The sequence below is a fragment of the Hyperoodon ampullatus genome, assembly GCF_949752795.1.
Source record: "Hyperoodon ampullatus genome assembly, chromosome: 1".
NCBI lineage: Eukaryota > Metazoa > Chordata > Mammalia > Artiodactyla > Ziphiidae > Hyperoodon > Hyperoodon ampullatus.
This window is the reverse complement of record NC_136914.1, coordinates 202391854-202410281: the sequence shown is the minus strand read 5'-3', so window position 1 is coordinate 202410281 and position 18428 is coordinate 202391854. Positions and strand designations below refer to the sequence as shown.

Here is an 18428-nt window from a genome sequence, read left to right as displayed (position 1 = left end):
AAGCAAAGATTACTCTAGTAGAACCTTGATTTTCATTCATGAATTTTGTGGGGAGAGAAAGTGTGAATGTTCTTTTTGATGATACACATCTTTATTCTCTATAGAAACATGGTCTGGATGATTTAGAGAGAAGGGTTTATTTTTTCTTTTCAGATGAGCACCGGCTTCACAGCGGCAAACTCTGTCTGATTATCCTTACGTGTATCGCAGAGGTAGGTCTCACCAACCTTCTGGTATTAGCTAATCTCTTAACAAAGTGCTGTCTTTTTCTGCACTTCTTCCAAGTTCCTGTCCCCTGACTTTTAGAGTCCTAAAGTTTAGGAGAGAAAATCTTCCCACTTTGTATTATCTCCTCCACTAGAATGTAAGCACCACTAGAATGTAAGCAATAGGAGGTACTTTGTCTTCTTCACCAGTGTATTCTTAGTGTCTGGCACATAGTAGAGGCTCAGTATTTACTGCATGACCTAATAATGAATTGTGATAGGATAACTGCTATAACTGGAATATTCTAGTTCTTTTTTTATTTTATTTTTTTAAGATTCTAGTTCTTCAGAGTTTGAAACTCTGAAGAGACTTATGCCTCTTCAGAGAAAACAGTCCTGCCCTTTTGAAACTGTTCATGTTGGGTCTTTTGTATTTAGCAAAATGAAAAAAGGAGCTCAGGTTTCTGTGGGGAGAGGTGGAGACAAAAGCCGAAGAGGGGCATTGGAAACTGAGTAAAGTGGGCTGATTGCAGTTTAATGAAGAACAAGAACCCGAGAGGAAAAAAGAAGAGATGCTTGGGCTTTGTAAGGAGACACTTTTGGTTGGATTAATTAGGCCTGAACTCACCCTAGATCTTGGTGGCAACACAGGTATGGCAGAAATTGAGTCAATTTAGAGCTAAGTTTGTAGTTTCAGACTCCTCCTTCACTTACTCCGTATTCTGATCTTTTCTCTCCTAAGAAAAACAGTTAAGGTGTGGTCCATGTGGAGTAGAGACCTCTCAGTCTTTCCATTTTTATGTTCTTGGTGAAAAGATGACCTACTTTTCACCAGGTTAGGGGTAGCTGGTTATAGAAGAGCTGCTTATTAGCAGTGGGCCTCGTGTAATTGCTTTTCAAAAATATTTCTAAGAAAATCTTTAAAGGAATTGTTTTTCACAAATGGTAACAGTTCCTGGGAATTGGAGTCTGTAGGCATGTCAGATCTTCAGAAGAGATGTTGGGAAAAGGCCAAGGGATGTTTATTACTGATCATGGTGAGAGGTTTTTGATTTTCCATCAGTCTTCAGCAAAGCCAGGGAGAGACGGGGTCTTGCCTACTGCCACGTTGCCTGTGTAAGCAGCTTTCTCTTGCTGTGCCAAGCCCGTTCCCGGCGGAGTGTAGACCTTTCTTCTTAATCGTAGATCCTCATGTGGAGCCTGCACATGTATCCTGCAGTCCCTATGAAAACCTTCAAACTGTCACAAACAGAGCAGGCTCCTTGGGCAGATGGGAAGGAAGAGAGAATAGGAAAACACATTCCTCTCAGCATTTGCCTCAAGTGCCTGTGCCTTAATTTTTATTGTTTGTAATTTGCTTAGAGATTTTTGGCCCGTTAGAGACACACTGGGAAATTGCACCCAAGTGAAATCTCATGGCTTAGGTGGGGCTTGACATAAAGGCTCTAGGCTCATCCCATTAGCTCTCTAACTGGTCCTTGAAAGGAGTTCTTTAAGTCCTACAAATCCTTGGACTTTAAGATTATAGATTATAGATAGATTATAAACTGAGTTTCTTAAGTATAGCACTCATTCCTTACTTTTTATCTATGTTTCTATTTTTATTAGGATCAGTATGCCAATGCATTTTTGCATGATGACAACATGAATTTTCGAGTAAACTTACATAGAATGGTAAGTGTGACTTTTGCTTCTTGTTTTTTCTTAGAGGAATTTTTCTGCCAACACAAAATTGATCCTACTAGAACAAGTGTGGGTGGAAATTTATGCTAAAGGGCTCTTGCTTAACTGCTGTTCAGAAGGCCCATACTAGTTGTTGGGATTTTTTGTGTGTGTCATGGAGGTGTTACCTGCTCAAGAGAGGGTGGAAAGATCCATAATCGTATACCCATGGCAGTAATATTAGAATGTATCAGGGGACTTCCCTGGCAGTCCAGTGGTTAAGACTCTGCAGTTCCTCTGCAGGGGGCATGGGCTTGATCCCTGGTCGGGGAACTAAGATCCCACATGCCACCCAACGTGGCCAAAAACAAACAAACAAACAAAAAACAAACAAAAAGGGACTTCCCTGGTGGCACAGTGGTTAAGAATTCACCTGCCAGTGCACGAGACATGGGTTCGATCCCTGGTCCGGGAAGATCCCACATGCCACGGAGCAACTAAGCCTGTGTGCCACAACTGCTGAGCTCGTGTGCCACAACTAATGAAGCCTGCGCACCTAGAGCCCATGCTCCGCAACAAGAGAAGCCACCCCGATGAGAAGCATGCGCACTGCAACGAAGGGTAACCCCTGCTTGCGGCAAGTAGAGGAAGCCCACTCACAGCAGCGAAGACCCAACGCAGACAAAAATAAATAAATAAAATAAATAAATTTAAAAACAAAAATACCCCAAAAAGTATATCTTGACTAGAGATATACTTTTATACAAGTATATACAAGATAGAATGTATCAGTAATGTAGATTACAATAAGGAGATGGGCCTAAGCCTTTTGCTTTCAAAATGTAGTATGATCTTTGATTGGTTGATGCTAGATTCTGCTTTGATTTATTCATCTGAGAGGTGGGGGAAATAAGAGTATGAAGGATCAGGGAATTTCCTAAAACTTGGAGGTATGTTCAGAAATATCACATTGAGGTTTATATTAAAACTTTCTTTAAAAAAAACTTCTTTTTTAACTGCTACTGTTGCTGCCTTTACACAGTCACATTTTCTTTTTTTAAAAATAAATTTCTTTTTATTTATTGGCTGTGCTGGATCTTCGTTGCCATGCACGGGCTTTCTCTAGTTGTGGTGAGCAGGGGCTACTTTTCGTCACGGTGCGTGGGCTTCTCACTGTGGTGCCTTCTCTTGTTGCGGAGCATGGGCTCTAGGCGTGCAGACTTCAGTAGTTGTGGCACACAGGCTCAGTAGTTGTGGCTCACGGGCTCTAGAGCGCAGGCTCAGTAGTTGTGGTGCACGGGCTTAGTTGCTCCGTGGCATGTGGGATCTTCCCGGACCAGGGCTTGAACCCGTGTCCCTTTCATTGGCAGGCGGATTCTTAACCACTGCACCACCAGGGAAGCCCCCAGTAGTGATTTTATTTGCATGAAAAACATGATGGTGAGCCACTGGATGTTAGTTCAGATGTCTACTAGTTTCATTTCTTTTTTATGTGAAGCCTATGAGACACAGGAAGAAGGCAGCAGACAAGAACCTTCCCTGTCGTCCTTTGGTATGTGCAGTACTGGGTGAGTATCATCAAAATTGGCATGTTTCTGGGCCAGCGATAGGTTTTCATGATTAAGATGAGGGATAGATCCTGGTTGATGTGCGCTTCTTCCTCAGAGAAGAAGTTACTAGTTAGGTTTCTTCCCTGGCCTAAGAAACCATGTTTCTTGTTGAGTTTGGTAAAGCAATCCCAATGAATATAATGCTCAATTAAAGGGTGCTTTTGTTCAAAGAAAAAGATCTTTGTAGGGAGACAAATGTCTAAGTCTAACCTTGATACATGATTTAAATTTGTAAACTATCTTACACCTGATCAAGATTTCAAATTCTTCCCTCCCTTTCTTGGTCCAAATTGATGTCTCAGCTGGCCAGGAGGCTTAAAGTTCAAGGTTCCGACATATAAAACTTCCTCTGAGTAAATTAAGCTGAGAGGAGGCTGACAGAGCTGACAGCTAGGGGGCTGTATTGTAGGTAATTTAGTCTGCCCAGAATTCTGCATTTTCCTCAGGTAAATGATCTGAACTCTTAATCCCATTTCACCTGGGTATTCAGCCCTACTTCCTAAATCTACTTGATTTTAGAAACAGTAATTAAGGCTATATAATATTAAGCCTCTATTGACCCAAAGCTCCCCAGACCATTTCAGTCAATACCTGTCAAACTGAGTGTGATAGGAAGACGAGATAGACTGACATAGCTTTAGAGTTTGAGTCTGATTACACGGATGTGATCCATAGTTTTTTTCTCTGCTTGCCTCATCACTTGGTTCTCAGAATATGATTTCCCTCTGGCATTTTGCATTAGTGTCATGGTATGAAATATCTGTACAATGAAATCTCCCTTGTATCTGAGTTTATTGGCAGGTCAAAGTATCCTTCTGGAAGTAGGAGAGAACTAATTTTCTTGTTACCTTACAAGTGGCAGGTGGTGAAAGTGTTGCAAAAAGTGCCTTATATAAAATAAAGTGCACTGAGAAGGTTTTTTTCCCAGCCCAAAGGCAAGCAATGAATTTCATTCTGATTGATCTAATTTTTCTCTTTTTCCCATTCAGACCTGATGGTAGAGTTTATTGTAACACACATGATGAAGGAGTTTCCTATGGATCTCTATGTGTAAGTACCGTGGTTCATTTAATGTGTGCAAATCTGTTTTATAGAATGGAGTGATGGGAAGTTTAATAGTCACAAAATTTTTATGTACACTTCAGGAAAAGCACATTTATATGCGGAGAAGTGTCAGGGAGTGTTTTATGGCCTGTTTTATACATTTTTCCAGAAGGGGGGAAAAGTACAAACTACGTATCTTCATTATCACTTTTAGGCACACTGCATGAAGAACAGGGCTGATGAGTTGAAGCAGTGATCATAGGTGACTCCTGTATCCAAGGATATGGAATACTAGCAGACCACTTAGTCATCCCTTGGCTTTGGCATCAAAGGAGTCACCAGTATTTAAAAGATATGGAAAGGCCAGAGGGATAGATCTCTTGGTTCATTCTTAGCCTACATTGTACTAGCAACATAGTCAGAACTCTGCTAGCTAGGCAGATTATGTATATAGTGGCCAGGCTGGAAGATTCCTGCCTCCTGAGGAGATCTGATTGTCTGTCACAATTCTTTACAACCAGTATAACTAGAGATGACTGAAAATCTTCATATTTTAATAAAGTTTAAGCCTTTAGGCTTTCTCTCTTCTTTGCTATTTCAGCATTCTTCTTATCTTCAGTGCCTAACAGCTAGCTGTGCCATGTTAGTGTGATCTCAAATATATGTATTATCTTTATTCCTTAAAATGCATCTGAATTCAGTCTGACAACAGAATTAGTACCTCCACTTTTTTGAGTAAGAGAGAAGTTTGGTGCACAGCAAGCTTAGTATACCTCATTCCAATGCTAGGCCTGGGATCTAGGGAGATATGAAAGATTTTACTCTGACTAGAGTAGATCTCCAGCTTTTTAGACTGTTTGTAGGCTACATATTTTTGGTTTCCTAGATATGAAATAATGATACAAATTTTACTTTTAGGTAAGTAGGTTGTGGTTTGCATTTTTCCATACCTTTTGGGTGTTTAAAAGTTAGTCTGGGGCTTCCCTGGTGGCGCAGTGGTTGGGAGTCCGCCTGCCGATGCAGGGGACGCGGGTTCGTGCCTCGATCCCGGGGGATCCCACATGCCGCGGAGCGGCTGGGCCCGCGAGCCATGGCCGCGGGGCCTGTGCGTCCGGAGCCTGTGCTCTGCAGCGGGAGAGGCCACAGCAGTGAGAGGCCCGTGTACAGCAAAAAAAAAAAAAAAAGTTAGTCTGATCCTTTATTTCAACTCAAAGACCATGAAAAGCTGCTTTTTTTAAAATAACACTTACCAGATGAGTTTTCTGCTTGTTTTAGATGGGATCGCTGAACATCAGTACCTCAGGGATCAGATTTGTTTTGCTACAGATTATATTTTTAGCTTGTTTATCTAATGTTCTGGTTCTAGGATATGCTCTTTATTTTGTAGTATATTATTATAGTCTTAGTTTTCTCATTTTCCAAGCAAGGAAACTGAGGCTCTGGAGGTTGGGTTATTCTGTTAGTAAGCACCATTGCCTGGACTTGAACCCAAACTTTCTTACAGTAAATCCTAAGCTGTTCCCACCCCTTCTCAGGTGTATTATCTATTGCTATGTAACAAACTACTTCAAAACATAGGGGTTTAAAACAAACATTTACTACCTCATAGTTTTTGTGGCTCAGAAATCCTAGCAGCTTAGCTGGGTAGTTTGGGCATAGGGTTTGGCAGAGGCTGCAGTCAATGTGTTAGCTTTACTGGGGCTCTACTGGGCTGTACTGGGGCTGGAGAATTGCTTCCAAGCTCACTTACATGGTTGTTGATAAATCTCAGTTCCTTGCCATGTGGGCCTCTCCATAGGGTTGCTTGACATGGCAGCTGGCTTTCTTCAAAGCAAGTAATCCAAGAGAGAAAGAGAAGAGTGAGAGCCCAGGATGGAAGCCATAATGCCTTTTATAACTTAATCTCAAATGACATGCCATTTCTGTTGGTCATACAGACCAAGCCTAACACAGTGTGGGAAGAGACTCCATAAGGTTGTGAATGCCAGGAGGTGGGGACCATTGGGGGCCACCTTGCAGGTCGGCTACCACAGTTCCCTACCTAGTTAGGTTGCATCACCAAGATTCAAACTCAAGTCTGTCTGACCCCAGAGGCTGTACTCTTTCTTAACTACTACTATGATAAATGACAAAGGAAAGATTTGTACAGGGTGACTAATGCTCACTGGGGCATCAGAGGGGGCTGTGTTTGACCTGAGTCATGAAGAAACAATAGGAGTTTTCCATGCAGAGGAGTGGGGGAGGGACATCCCAAGCAGAGGACCAGCATGTTCAAAAGCTTGGAGACTTGAAAGTGTGGCATGTTTGGAGAATAGAAAGTAATTCAGGAGGATTAGAGTGTAGGGTACATGGAGGAAGGATAAGAGAGTAGAAAAAATGTTACCTGATTTAAGTGGACGATGGATGTAACAGTAGAAGATGAGGATGACATGATAAGACTGTATATTCAGTACTTAGAGTTATGTCACTGTCCACCCAAACCCTCACATCCCGGCCAGTGAACCTGATCTACACTAAGTATTTTAACTCCCTCTCCCCAGTAGTTCCTGCCTTTTTTTGTTTTGCCTTGCTTTCTCAGTTCTTTTTCCACCTGCTTCCTGATTGAATGTCCTGAGGTTAGGGAAGATGGAGAAGATAACAAGCTGACAGGCTGGGCAGAAGTTCCTACCCTCAGGCTGAATTCACTTTCTTCATTACTACCCATGGGCATATTTCCACATCTCCCTCCCGCAACTTCCAGCCTTCTTTCCAGTTTTTGGCATTTGGAGCATCAGGTCCTTTTTAGGTGAACTTATCTGCTCCGAGCTGGGCATCAGGCCAGGTTGCTGCTCTCACTTCTCATTATGTAGTGCTTTTCAGCAACATACAGCGCAATGAGAAATTGAAAGCAAAATGAATTTCTACCATTTCAGATAAGTGTATAATCTTCCTGGTGAAATATGAAGAAATATGGAGCATGGAAAGACTTAATACTCAAGTCAGAATCTGTGTCAGAAACGAAATAGTTGCATATCTGTGTATGAATGCTGTAGGTAAAGTAATAATGGGGGAAGGTGCTTATATGAAAAGAAAGAGGGGCTTCCCTGGTGGCGCAGTGGTTAAGAGTCCGCCTGCCGATGCAGGGGACATGGGTTCGTGCCCTGGTCTGGGAAGATCCCACATGCCGTGGAGCAGCTGGGCCTGTGAGCCATGGCCGCTGAGCCTGCATGTCCGGAAAAAAATAAAAGAAAGAAAGAAAGAAAGAAAAGTCTTGCCTGGAGCAGTAAGAGGTAGGAAGACCCAACAAATGAATTTCTTCTTCTGGATGTCTACTCTGTGATTCTTGCCGCCACTCCCACTGCTGGCCCAGGATTTGGGAGTTAGGGGAAATAGTCTCTGGGGAGAGTAAATTCTCCTTTAAGTTACTCTTACATGGAAAACTTGGACTCTCTAATCAGGGATTCTCAGACCTGTGGGTAGAGACTTCAGTGGACCCCACAAGAAGATTTCAGGTTAAAATGGAACTGTCTTGTGTTGAAATAGGAAACCACTACATGCATAAAAGAAACACCCTAAGCAGTCAGTTTAGAGTCATTCAGCCAGTATATATATATTTATATATATATATATTTTTTTAAAAATATATTTTAAATTTTATTTATTTATTTATTTGGCTGTGCTGGGTCTTAGTTGCAGCATGCGGGATCTTTGTTGCAGCATGCGGGATCTTTAGTTGTGGCATGTGGGATCTTTTAGTTGCAGCATGTGGGATCTAGTTCCCTGACCAGGGATTGAACCCGGGCCACCTGCATTGGAAGCATGGAGTCTTGACCACTGGACCACCAGGGAAGTCCCCAGAACTGAATTTTTAATTTAACTTTTAATGTAAATAAAATTTAAATTTTATTTAAAATTTAATTTATATTAAAAATAAATTTAAATAGATCTAAAGACTTAAGGTCTTTAATTTTATGTTTTTGCATCCTATGTTTGCAATTTCGAATGGAGTAGTCTAATTTTGGTCTACTGGTGCATCCTTCCTCTCAGGAAAGATACTCAAGGGAATGGTATCAGTAGTGCCTAATTGAATATTGACCTATATGTGGTTATAGCTCCCTTTTCCTAGTGATAGGGGGAATTAGTGCAAGCAGGGTGTGTGGGATGGGGAGAGGGGATTTTTTTTTTTAACATCTTTATTGGAGTATAATTGCTTTACAATGATGTATAGTTTCTGCTTTATAAAAAAGTGAATCAGCTATACATATACATATACCCCCATATGTCCTCCCTCTTACGTCTCCCTCCCATCCTCCCTATCCCACCCCTCTAGGTGGTCCCAAAGCACCAAGCTGATCTCCTTGTGCTATGCGGCTGCTTCCCACTAGCTATCTGTTTTACATTTGGTAGTGTGTATATGTCCATGCCACTCTCTCACATCGTCCCAGCTTACCCTTCCCCCTTCCCAGGTCCTCACGTCCATTCTCTACGTCTGTGTCTTTATTCCTGTCCTGCCCCTAGGTTCATCAGAACCAGTTTTTTTTTTTTTTTTTTAGATTCCATATACATGTGTTAGCATACGGTATTTTTCTCTTTCTGACTTACTTCACTCTGTATGACAGACTCTAGGTCCATCCACCTCACTACAAATAACTCAGTTTCGTTTCTTTTTCTGGCTGAGTAATATTCCATTGTATATATGTGTCACATCTTCTTTATCCATTCATCTGTTGATGGACACTTAGGTTGCTTCCATGGCCTGGCTATGGTAAATAGAGCTTCAGTGAACATTGTGGTGCATGACTCTTTTTGAATTATGGTTTTCTCAGGGTATATGCCCAGTAGTGGGATTGCTGGGTCATATGGTAGTTCTATTTTTAGTTTTTTAAGGAACCTCCGTACTGTTCTCCATAGTGGCTGTATCAATTTACATTCCCACCAACAGTGCAAGAGGGTTCCCTTTTCGGGGAGGGAGGATTTATCTACCAGAAAGCTGCAGGTAGAAGTTCATTTCTTTCCCATGTGTACAGATTCATATCCAGTGTCTTTTGTGGCCTTAGCAAAAGCTGCCTCATTAAAGGGTATCTGTGGTGAGTTGCACCATATTTTTAGGCTTATTCCAGTCTTTCTCTTTTTCTCTTACAGGCGCTGCATTCAGGTAGTACATAAACTACTTTGCTATCAGAAGAAGTGTAGAGTACGCCTGCATTATACCTGGCGGGAGCTCTGGTCAGGTAACTTTCTCTTTTGAATTCATCCCTTTTCCTATATCTTTTTTTTTTTTTTAACAAATTTATTTATTTATTTGTGGCTGCATTGGGTCTTCATCATTGCGCATGGGCTTTCTCTAGTTGCGTTGAGTGGGCTTCTCATTGCAGTGGCTTCTCTTGTTGCAGATCACAAGCTCTAGGCACGTGGGCTTCAGTAGTTGTGGCACGCGGGCTCAGTAGTTGTGGCTCATGGGCCCTAGAGCGCAGGCTCAGTAGTTGTGGCGCACGGGCTTAGTTGCTCCGAAGCATGTGGGATCTTCCCAGACCAGGGCTCAAACCCGTGTCCCCTGCATTGGCAGGTGGATTCCTAACCACTGCACCTCCAGGGAAGCCCCTTCCTATATCTTTTATGAACCCCTAGGCCTGGGCACAAGCTGAATTTTTTTAAAAAACTTTTTAGTTTGTTTAGGATGCTTCTATTTTCAACTCTTCTTTTTGTCATTTCAGCCTTGTCCTAATCCAAACCTGGCCGTGTCACATACCATTATTTCATACTTTCTCTCTTGTTCCTTCTCCTCCCTGTATTTTTTTGTCAGCTGGTAGAAAAAATTAAATATTTGAGTTCCATTGATTCTTCCAATGAGGAGTCAGTACAAACTTGGATTCTCCCTTGGTTCCATTTGGTAGCAGCATATGGACTATAGGGAGGCTTCTCTGTGTTTCCTCAGGATGAGTAATCTCAGGAGGAATGTCTTAGGGAGAGGAGGTGGGGAGGGGGTGGAGAGATGGGGGGGAATCCTGTTCTTTGTGTTGTATCTGGCATTATTACTGTTTACAGACAGTGTCAATTTTACCACTCCTCCTGTGCCAGAGACAAAAACAGCAAATTAGTGTTTACTTTTGTCTTTGTATCCATTTGGTAGCTCAGTAAAGTCACTCCACCCCTGTAGGAGGGAAGTGGCTCTTCTCTAAGGGTACAATTAATGCTGGCTTGCCACCCCTTTCTTTTGTGCAACTAATTTGGAGGTTTCAGAAAAGCAGAGGAGACATTTTTCCTGAGGCATTTGCTTGCTGATAGGTCCTGTGGCTTTTGTGACCTGATAGTTCAATAAAGTCTTCTCCAGATGATTATAGTGGTAAATTGTTGCCCCACCCTTGGCAGGGCTTCTCTGTATTCTGAGCAGACAAGGGTGTGTTAGTGTCAGAGGCTTTATGAGAAATGGGCCAGTAACCCCACACCCTCCCATGGAATTCGTCTCACTTGTGACACATGGTTTCCTCCCAACCCAATTTGGCTTTCTAAATTTAGTCCTTCATAATGGAAAGTAGAGATCTTTAATTAATGGATTAGCAAGTTTTTTGCAGTTACTGCCTATGGTGGTGAAGGGGGAGTAGGAGAATAACAGTAAGTGGCAATAGTGGCATTTTGATATTTTAGGAGAAGAGTACGATTATGTGAGAGTTTGAAATTGAGGGAATGTCAGAAGAGCTAAAGAGAGATCAAAAGCGATTGAAATGACTACAGTTAGTAGAATTTCTTAGGTCAGAGCAGTGCTTTTTAATATTAAGGACTATTTGGTTGCCTATGGATAGTTGTATGATTTTTAGGTTCTAAAAATTTAGGATTAAAGAGAAAACACAAAAATGATGCAAATCTCTGGATATTGGTATAATTGTAGGACTTATAACAAGTACACATGGTTTATGTCTATAACTGGGATGAAGTTATACATTGTAGTACTAAAGAGTTGGTGGTAGTAGTTATTATTTCTGCCTGCCTTTGTTCCTCTTCTGGTTTTATTTTCTATTTTATTCTATTTTCTTTTCTTTCTATGCTAGCCACCCTGTCTCTGGCCCCAGGGATCTCTCTGGCTTTTCTCCTATCCTCTTCATCTGTTGTCCTCTTCCTCATTGTCCTGTCGTTGCCTTTTCCATTGCATTCTGCCGTTCACTCTGGTCTGTCTCCCTGGGGCCCAGGGCTTCCCATTATTCTCCTACCTCCACCTTGCATTCTGTCCTTTGTGCTATTGTTGTCATACATTTTACTTTTACATATGTTATGAACCCCAAAATACATTTCTGTCATTTTTATTTAAAGAGGCAATTATCTTTTTTTTTTTTTTTTTTTTTTTTTTTTGCGGTGCGCGGGCCTCTCACTGTTATGGCCTCTCCCGTTGCGGACTACAGGCTCCAGACGCGCAGGCTCAGCGGCCATGGCTCACGGGCCTAGGTGCTCCGCGGCATGTGGGATCTTCCCGGACCGGGGCACGAACCTGTGTCCCCTGCATCGGCAGGCGGACTCTCAACCACTGCGCCACCAGGGAAGCCTGGCAATTATCTTTTAAAGAGATAAAGAAGTGTCTTTTATATTTATCTTTTCTGGATCTTAGCGTTCACTAACCTAGCTAGAAAACTATGAGGCGAGAGATCATTCTTTATCCTATGTTGGTCAGTTGACTTTATTTCTTTGAGTACTTTATGTCGTGTTCAGCTCTATGTATAATTATTTGCTATCTTGGGACTTCCCTGGCAGTCCAGTGGTTACGACTTCGCCTTCCAATGAAGGGGGTGCGGGTTCAATCCCTGGTCAGGGAGCTAAGATCCTACATGCCTCCGAGCCAAAAAACCAAACATTAAAAAAAAAAAACTAAAACATTAAAAAAAAACAACAACAGAAGCAACATTGTAACAAATTCAGTAAAGACTTAAAAAAAATTATTTGCCACCTCAAGACTGACTGATTGGCATTCTGAGGCCCTTGATACTTTGAGAGGAGGTGTATATGAGTGTCATTGATGAGACTTGGAGGGCTGCTTTTTCCTAAGGCATAGGCATTTGTACTAGAGTTCTTTGCCAAGTGAGGTTAGCTCCTTTTCCTACGTAGACTGGGTGAGCCCTCCTGGAACCTGGCTCCCTGTGTTCATACATGGAGTATATACAGTGAGATGCAGAGCAGCAGGTGTTAAGGAAAGCTGCAAAATACTAGACTACATCTGATGCATCAGAGCCTATAGTAATGTATAATATTGCAGTCAGTGAATATAAATGTGGCTGTGGTGGACCCACCCACTCCTTGGCTGGTACTGCCCCTCATATGTTGGCTTGCCCGTGTTTTCACTCTTTCTTTGCCTTCTAGACTTATGGATTTGAGGGAGGTGTGTGAAACTCATCATGGCAAATATGCTTATGCATACAGATGCTTGCCCATACATGTGCTGCAAACATTAGTTGAATTATACTTATAAATAAAACTGGTAGGGCATGTGTTGTTAGGTCAGACACACGGGAGACCTAGGGTGTCTAGGAAGCAGTGGACTGGGGTGCAGATGCCTTTTGTTATTTGGAATGGGGGCGTTTAGTCTCACTGCACTTTGAGTGGTGATTTTTATTCTTATACTGTTTGACTACAGTAGCTCTTTGTTATTGGGGAGGTAGCCAGAGGTCTCCCTCCAAATTCCCATATGGAATTCTCAGGCTTGGTTTTATGGATGAGGAGGAACCAGCTGTATTAGTTGGGGGTTTAATCCTGCCTGATATGTTGGTTTTATAGATATAATCCGTGACCTACTCCCTGCTGCCACTGTCTATTTATATGATGCCTGTCACCATGGTATCTGAGTACTGCAGAAATATATTTAGACTAACCTCAACTTGAATATAGAAAGGAAGAAGTCTTGCCTTTCTCATTGCCCTATTTTCAGCAGTCACTATTTTCCACCAAGTTATGGAAAGTTCAAAAGCTCTTCTCTGACCTCTAGGCTACCCAGATCTCCTATTTTGAGTAAAAGGTTAGGTCTTAAAACTCTCCTCTGATGAGACAGAAAACTGAGTTTTAGGGTAAGATCGTAGTGAAATAGTTCTTTACCTTGGAGAATATAATGAAAGATATGATCTTTGCATCCAGAAAAATGTCCATTTGCACATACGTATTTTGCATATAATTTCAGAGAGTTCATGGACCTTCTTCTGAAACCCATCCATGATCCCATGTTAAGAATCCTGTCTTAAAAAAAAAAAAAAAAAAAAAAAAAAAGAATCCTGTCTTAATTTTAGGTTCCATGGCCTCCCAATTCTGTTTTCACAGAACATCTTAATACTGGGTTAAATAGTTTTTCTTTATTTACTGACTGTGCTGCATTCCTCCTGGGAACTTTAGCTTAGTATTTTCTCTCAACTTCTGGAGGCTAAAGACCTTGTTAGTCACTATGTTTTGTTTCCTACACAGGAAACAAATACACTATGTGTGTTTCCTATACATTCTTACAGGACTTTGGGCTTCTATTTTAGCATATCACATTGTTTTGTTATGTTTGCATATGTCTGTACAATGATTTGCTTAAATATCTATCTTTACTCTTAAAAAAAATTCCTGGAGGGCAGGGCCTGTGTTTGTTTTTTTTTTTTTTTTTAAATGTCATATATGGTATATTTTCTCTGCCTCCTAGGTTGGATGCATGTTTTAAACAGAGTTTATTGTTATAGTAGTTTTTTTTTTAATAGATGATCATCAACTGATTTTAATTAATTAATTTATTTTTGCTGTGTTGGGTCTTCATTTCTGTGCAAGGGCTTTCTCCAGTTGTGGCAAGTGGGGGCCACTCTTCATCGCGGTGCGCGGGCCTCTCACTGTCGCGGCCTCTCTTGTTGCCGAGCGTAGGCTCCAGACGCGCAGGCTCAGTAGCTGTGGCTCACAGGCCCAGTTGCTCCGCGGCATGTGGGATCTTCCCAGACCAGGGCTCGAACCCGTGTCCCCTGCATCAGCAGGCGGACTCTCAACCACTGTGCCACCAGGGAAGCCCCTTTTTTTTTTTTTTTTGCTGTATGCGGGCCTCTCACTGTTGTGGCCGCTCCCGTTGCGGAGCACAGGCTCCGGACGTGCAGGCTCAGCGGCCATGGCTCACGGGCCCAGCCGCTCCGCGGCATGTGGGATCTTCCCGGACCAGGGCACGAACCCGTGTCCCCTGCATTGGCAGGGGGACTCTCAATCACTGCGCCACCAGGGAAGCCCAGGGCCTGTGTTTTAATCATTGTTTTATTCCTAGCATACTACTTGGCTTGTAATAGGGGCTCAGAAGACATTTGAATGAATAAATGAATGGATGCATGGGTATGTAGAATTTCCATTAATGATGAATCAGCATTCTCTTAAAGCAGCACAGTGTTGTGTTTGGACCTCAAAAAAAAAATTAGGATATTTGTTGTCATGTTTCTTTTTCTTTCTTTTTAACATCTTTATTGGAGTATAATTGCTTTACAATGTTGTGTTAGTTTCTGCTGTATAACGAACGAAGTGAATCAGCTCTATGTATACATATATCCCCATATCTCCTCCCTCTTGTGTCTCCCTCCCAACCTCCCTATTTCACCCCTCTAGGTGGTCACAAAGCACCGAGCTGATCTCCCTGTGCTATGCAGCTGCTTCCCACTAGCTATCTATTTTACATTTGGTAGTGTGTATATGTCAGTGCTACTCTCGCACTTCTTCCCAGCTTACCCTTCCATCATGTTTCTTTTGAGCTGACTTCATCACCTTTTTATTTGAGTTGTTGTTGTAAAAGGGAGCCGTGGTAATTTCTCTTTCCTTTGTCTCTTTCTTCCTTACCTACAGATACATGGATTGCTTTTAACCAAGTGAAAATGGAAACTTAGATGGTTTCTAAGCCATTAACCAAGTAATGAACAGAATGTTTAGAGGGAAGCATGTAGTTGTTAGAGAGGGAAATACTTGAACGGAACTTCATGGAGTCAGCTTATTTTACTTCCACTGCAGGCAGAAGGGGCATTGGGGAGGCAGCCTGCATTTAAATAGTGTAGCTTTCCACAGTCTGAAAACATGGGTTGATTTAAAGGCAGGTTTATATTGGCGTTTTATATTTGACATTTATCTATGGATCACAGTCCTTACCCTTTCCCTCTGCTGCATCCCTGGGTGATAAGTCATTATTTTTATCACCATTTGTTGGAGAATGTATAGAAGGATAAGTGACTTGCTAAGGATCATGGAACAAGATACTAAACAGAGTCATGATTAGAACTTAGAGTTTCTGACTCCTAAGCTCAGAAGCAGATCACTAGGCAACATTTGCCTCCCTGCAGAAAGAGGGGCCCCCAAAGCCCCCAAAACAATCTGTTCAGCTTCACTGTGCTAAATAGCATCCAAGCATTCACAGCTTTGTGAAAAAGAGAGAAACTGTACATGGCCTTACCTTTCAGATACCTACTGGGAAAAATAGAAAACCCAGAGAGTGTCACAGCTTTCTGGATCCAGCTGGCACTCTCATCACTGACAGAAGCCTATGACTTCATGGTTAGGTACACCTTGAGACTGGGAATTGAGAGCCTTTCATTGGGAGCTTGTTATACTGTAGTTGTTGTTATACAGGATTGAAAATTATCAAGAGAAAGACTGACCTGAGCTGTAGATTTCTTTGGCAGTTCTTGTATAGGTATAGCTTTGACAGATTGCCAACCCCTCCTGATTTGGGGAGACTATCCTTTGAGTTTTTAATTGTCTGCTTCTTTTAGTTTAGTTACTTTTTTAAACTATTTATTTTGATATACTTATAGACTCACATGAAGTTGCAAAAATAGTACAGAGAGTTCTTGTACCCTTCACCCAGCTTCCTCCAATGGTGATATCTTATATAACTCTATAATATTGCTTCTTTTAGTTTTGAAGAGGGTATCCAGGTGGGAAAGAACATAGCAGTAAACAGCTAGAGTATATGGGAAGAGGAATTTCGGCAGCTGTTATTGCTATTTTGTTCTTAAAGTTGCTTTTTAAATTGTTCTTCTTATTTCCCCCAAATTTTCTCTGATTTAGGGGAATATGTTACAAGATGTATTCTAGGCTTGGTGTGCCTAATTAAGACTGCTCTAGCTTCCATGTGCAAAAACATGGAGGCTTCTTTCTTCTGTGGATAATCAGTTCCTCTCAAAATTAGAATGTTCTAATATAGGGTCATTAGAAGGTATTTCTCTCTTTTCATAATTTTATTATGAAAGATTCTGTATAGCAGTGTACAAAGCCCCAGGATCGAAAAAGAATGCCAGGAAACCATTTTTTTCCTTCAAATCATCACATTTGGCTAAATCCAAAATTTATACTATTTTGAATCTTTCTCTTAGAAACTTGGCAAAAGCAAAAGATAAGAATTTCCAATGAGTTTAGCTTGTTAGAGGGAGAAAAAGATTCCCACCTAAAAGCCCCTTAAAAGAGTGAGAAATCTCTGTTCTTTTCTCTGCACATGAAGGCACTTCCTATCCAGAGAAATGTCACCTCTCATAGGCCCATTAGCATCTTGTCAACTAAAAGAGGCAGAGGAAAGAATAGTTGTACTTTTGTTGCTCTGTCTGTACTGGTTGTATAGGAAAGTATCATTTGGCTTTATAAGGTATCATCGTTCCCTGGATCTCAAGTGAGCAGGACAAGTCTGTTAGTGGTTTTCCCTAAAACCACTTTCTTGGTTTAACCAAGAAAGTAAAGTTCTTGGTTCTACATCAGATGGCTCCACTGAGACATGGTCTCATTGACTACTAGATTTCTTCAAGGGTGATTTTTGACTACCTTTCAATTGGGCAATGTTGGAAAAAATAAGCAGGTGGTATAGGGCCCTAGAAGAAGCCAGTAGCTTCTGAGCATGCTTAGTTAGAGGCAGCTGCACAGGAATGAGGTGTATGGGATCTTGCTTTTCTGAGTCTAAGTTCCATATGGGAACTTTCACATAAAAATTCATTTTCATGGTAAAGAGGGTGGGCGGTATCTCTGGGGATTGCAGTGTCCCCAAGTAAAGGGGGAATTGGAGATAGTTGAGAATTTTATTTTCTCTTTTAGCAGATACACTTTAACAGCAAGGAAAATGGTAAGACAGAACCTAACTTCCATTTAAAGAAAGGATTTGTTCTTTTTTCTAGTTCATCTAGAGAGGTGTGGAGCCTTTAGACAGTGCAGCTTGTTGACGTACTGACTTATTATTGTGCTAAAATACACATAACATAAAATTTACCATCTTAACCATTTTTAAGTGTATGTTCAATGGTATTAAATACATTCACACTGTAATGCAGCCATCACCACCATCGTTCCCCATAAATCTTTTCATCTTGTAAAACTGAAACTCTTCTGTCTTTATGATTTTAACTACTCTAAGTACTCCATGTAGGTGGAATCATACAGTATTTGTCTTTTTGTGACTGGCTTGTTTTACTTATAATGTCCTCGAGGTTCAAGAAATCAGATTCTCCCCCTTCCTGCAGGTTTAGCTATTTTTTTGTTATTATAGTTATTTTTTGCTGCACTGCACAGCTTGTGGGATCTTAGTTCCCTGACCAGGGATTGAACCCAAGCCCTTGGCAGTGAAAGCACGGAGTCCTAACCACTGGACCACCAGCGAATTCCCTGTTGTTTTTATTTTCGATTGTAGGCTGTCTCTGTGCTGAGGATCAGCCTGAGGTGTAAACTTAATGTTTTCTTAGGTCTCTTCTGAGCCTTTTCTTGGGCATGTGCAGTCACTCTCTAATTTTCCCTGAATATGCAGTTGTTTCTGAATGTCCTAGTTTTTTTTACTTCTGAATGCCTTCTTGGTTAATGTTTATATTATCCTAGTATTTACCTTTTTTTAAAAAATTGAAGTATAGTTGATTTACAATGTTGTTAGTTTCTGCTGTACAGCAAAGTGATCCAGTTATACATATGTATATTTTTTTCCATTATGGTTTAT

General features: G+C 41.3%; 1 protein-coding gene across 1 annotated transcript in view; it reads left to right on the top strand.

Annotated features, from left to right (window-relative positions):
* The window catches only part of ARMH3 (armadillo like helical domain containing 3), a gene marked incomplete at its 3' end in the record, with an annotated part of 562435 nt that overhangs the window by 433972 nt on the left and 110035 nt on the right, over window positions 1–18428 (top strand). Inside the window, exons 17-21 of the mRNA XM_079715021.1 lie at window positions 154–212; window positions 1815–1880; window positions 3367–3436; window positions 4468–4528; window positions 9644–9732. Coding sequence (XP_079571147.1) covers window positions 154–212; window positions 1815–1880; window positions 3367–3436; window positions 4468–4528; window positions 9644–9732 — 345 coding nt within the window. The remainder of the gene's footprint in view (window positions 1–153; window positions 213–1814; window positions 1881–3366; window positions 3437–4467; window positions 4529–9643; window positions 9733–18428) is intronic.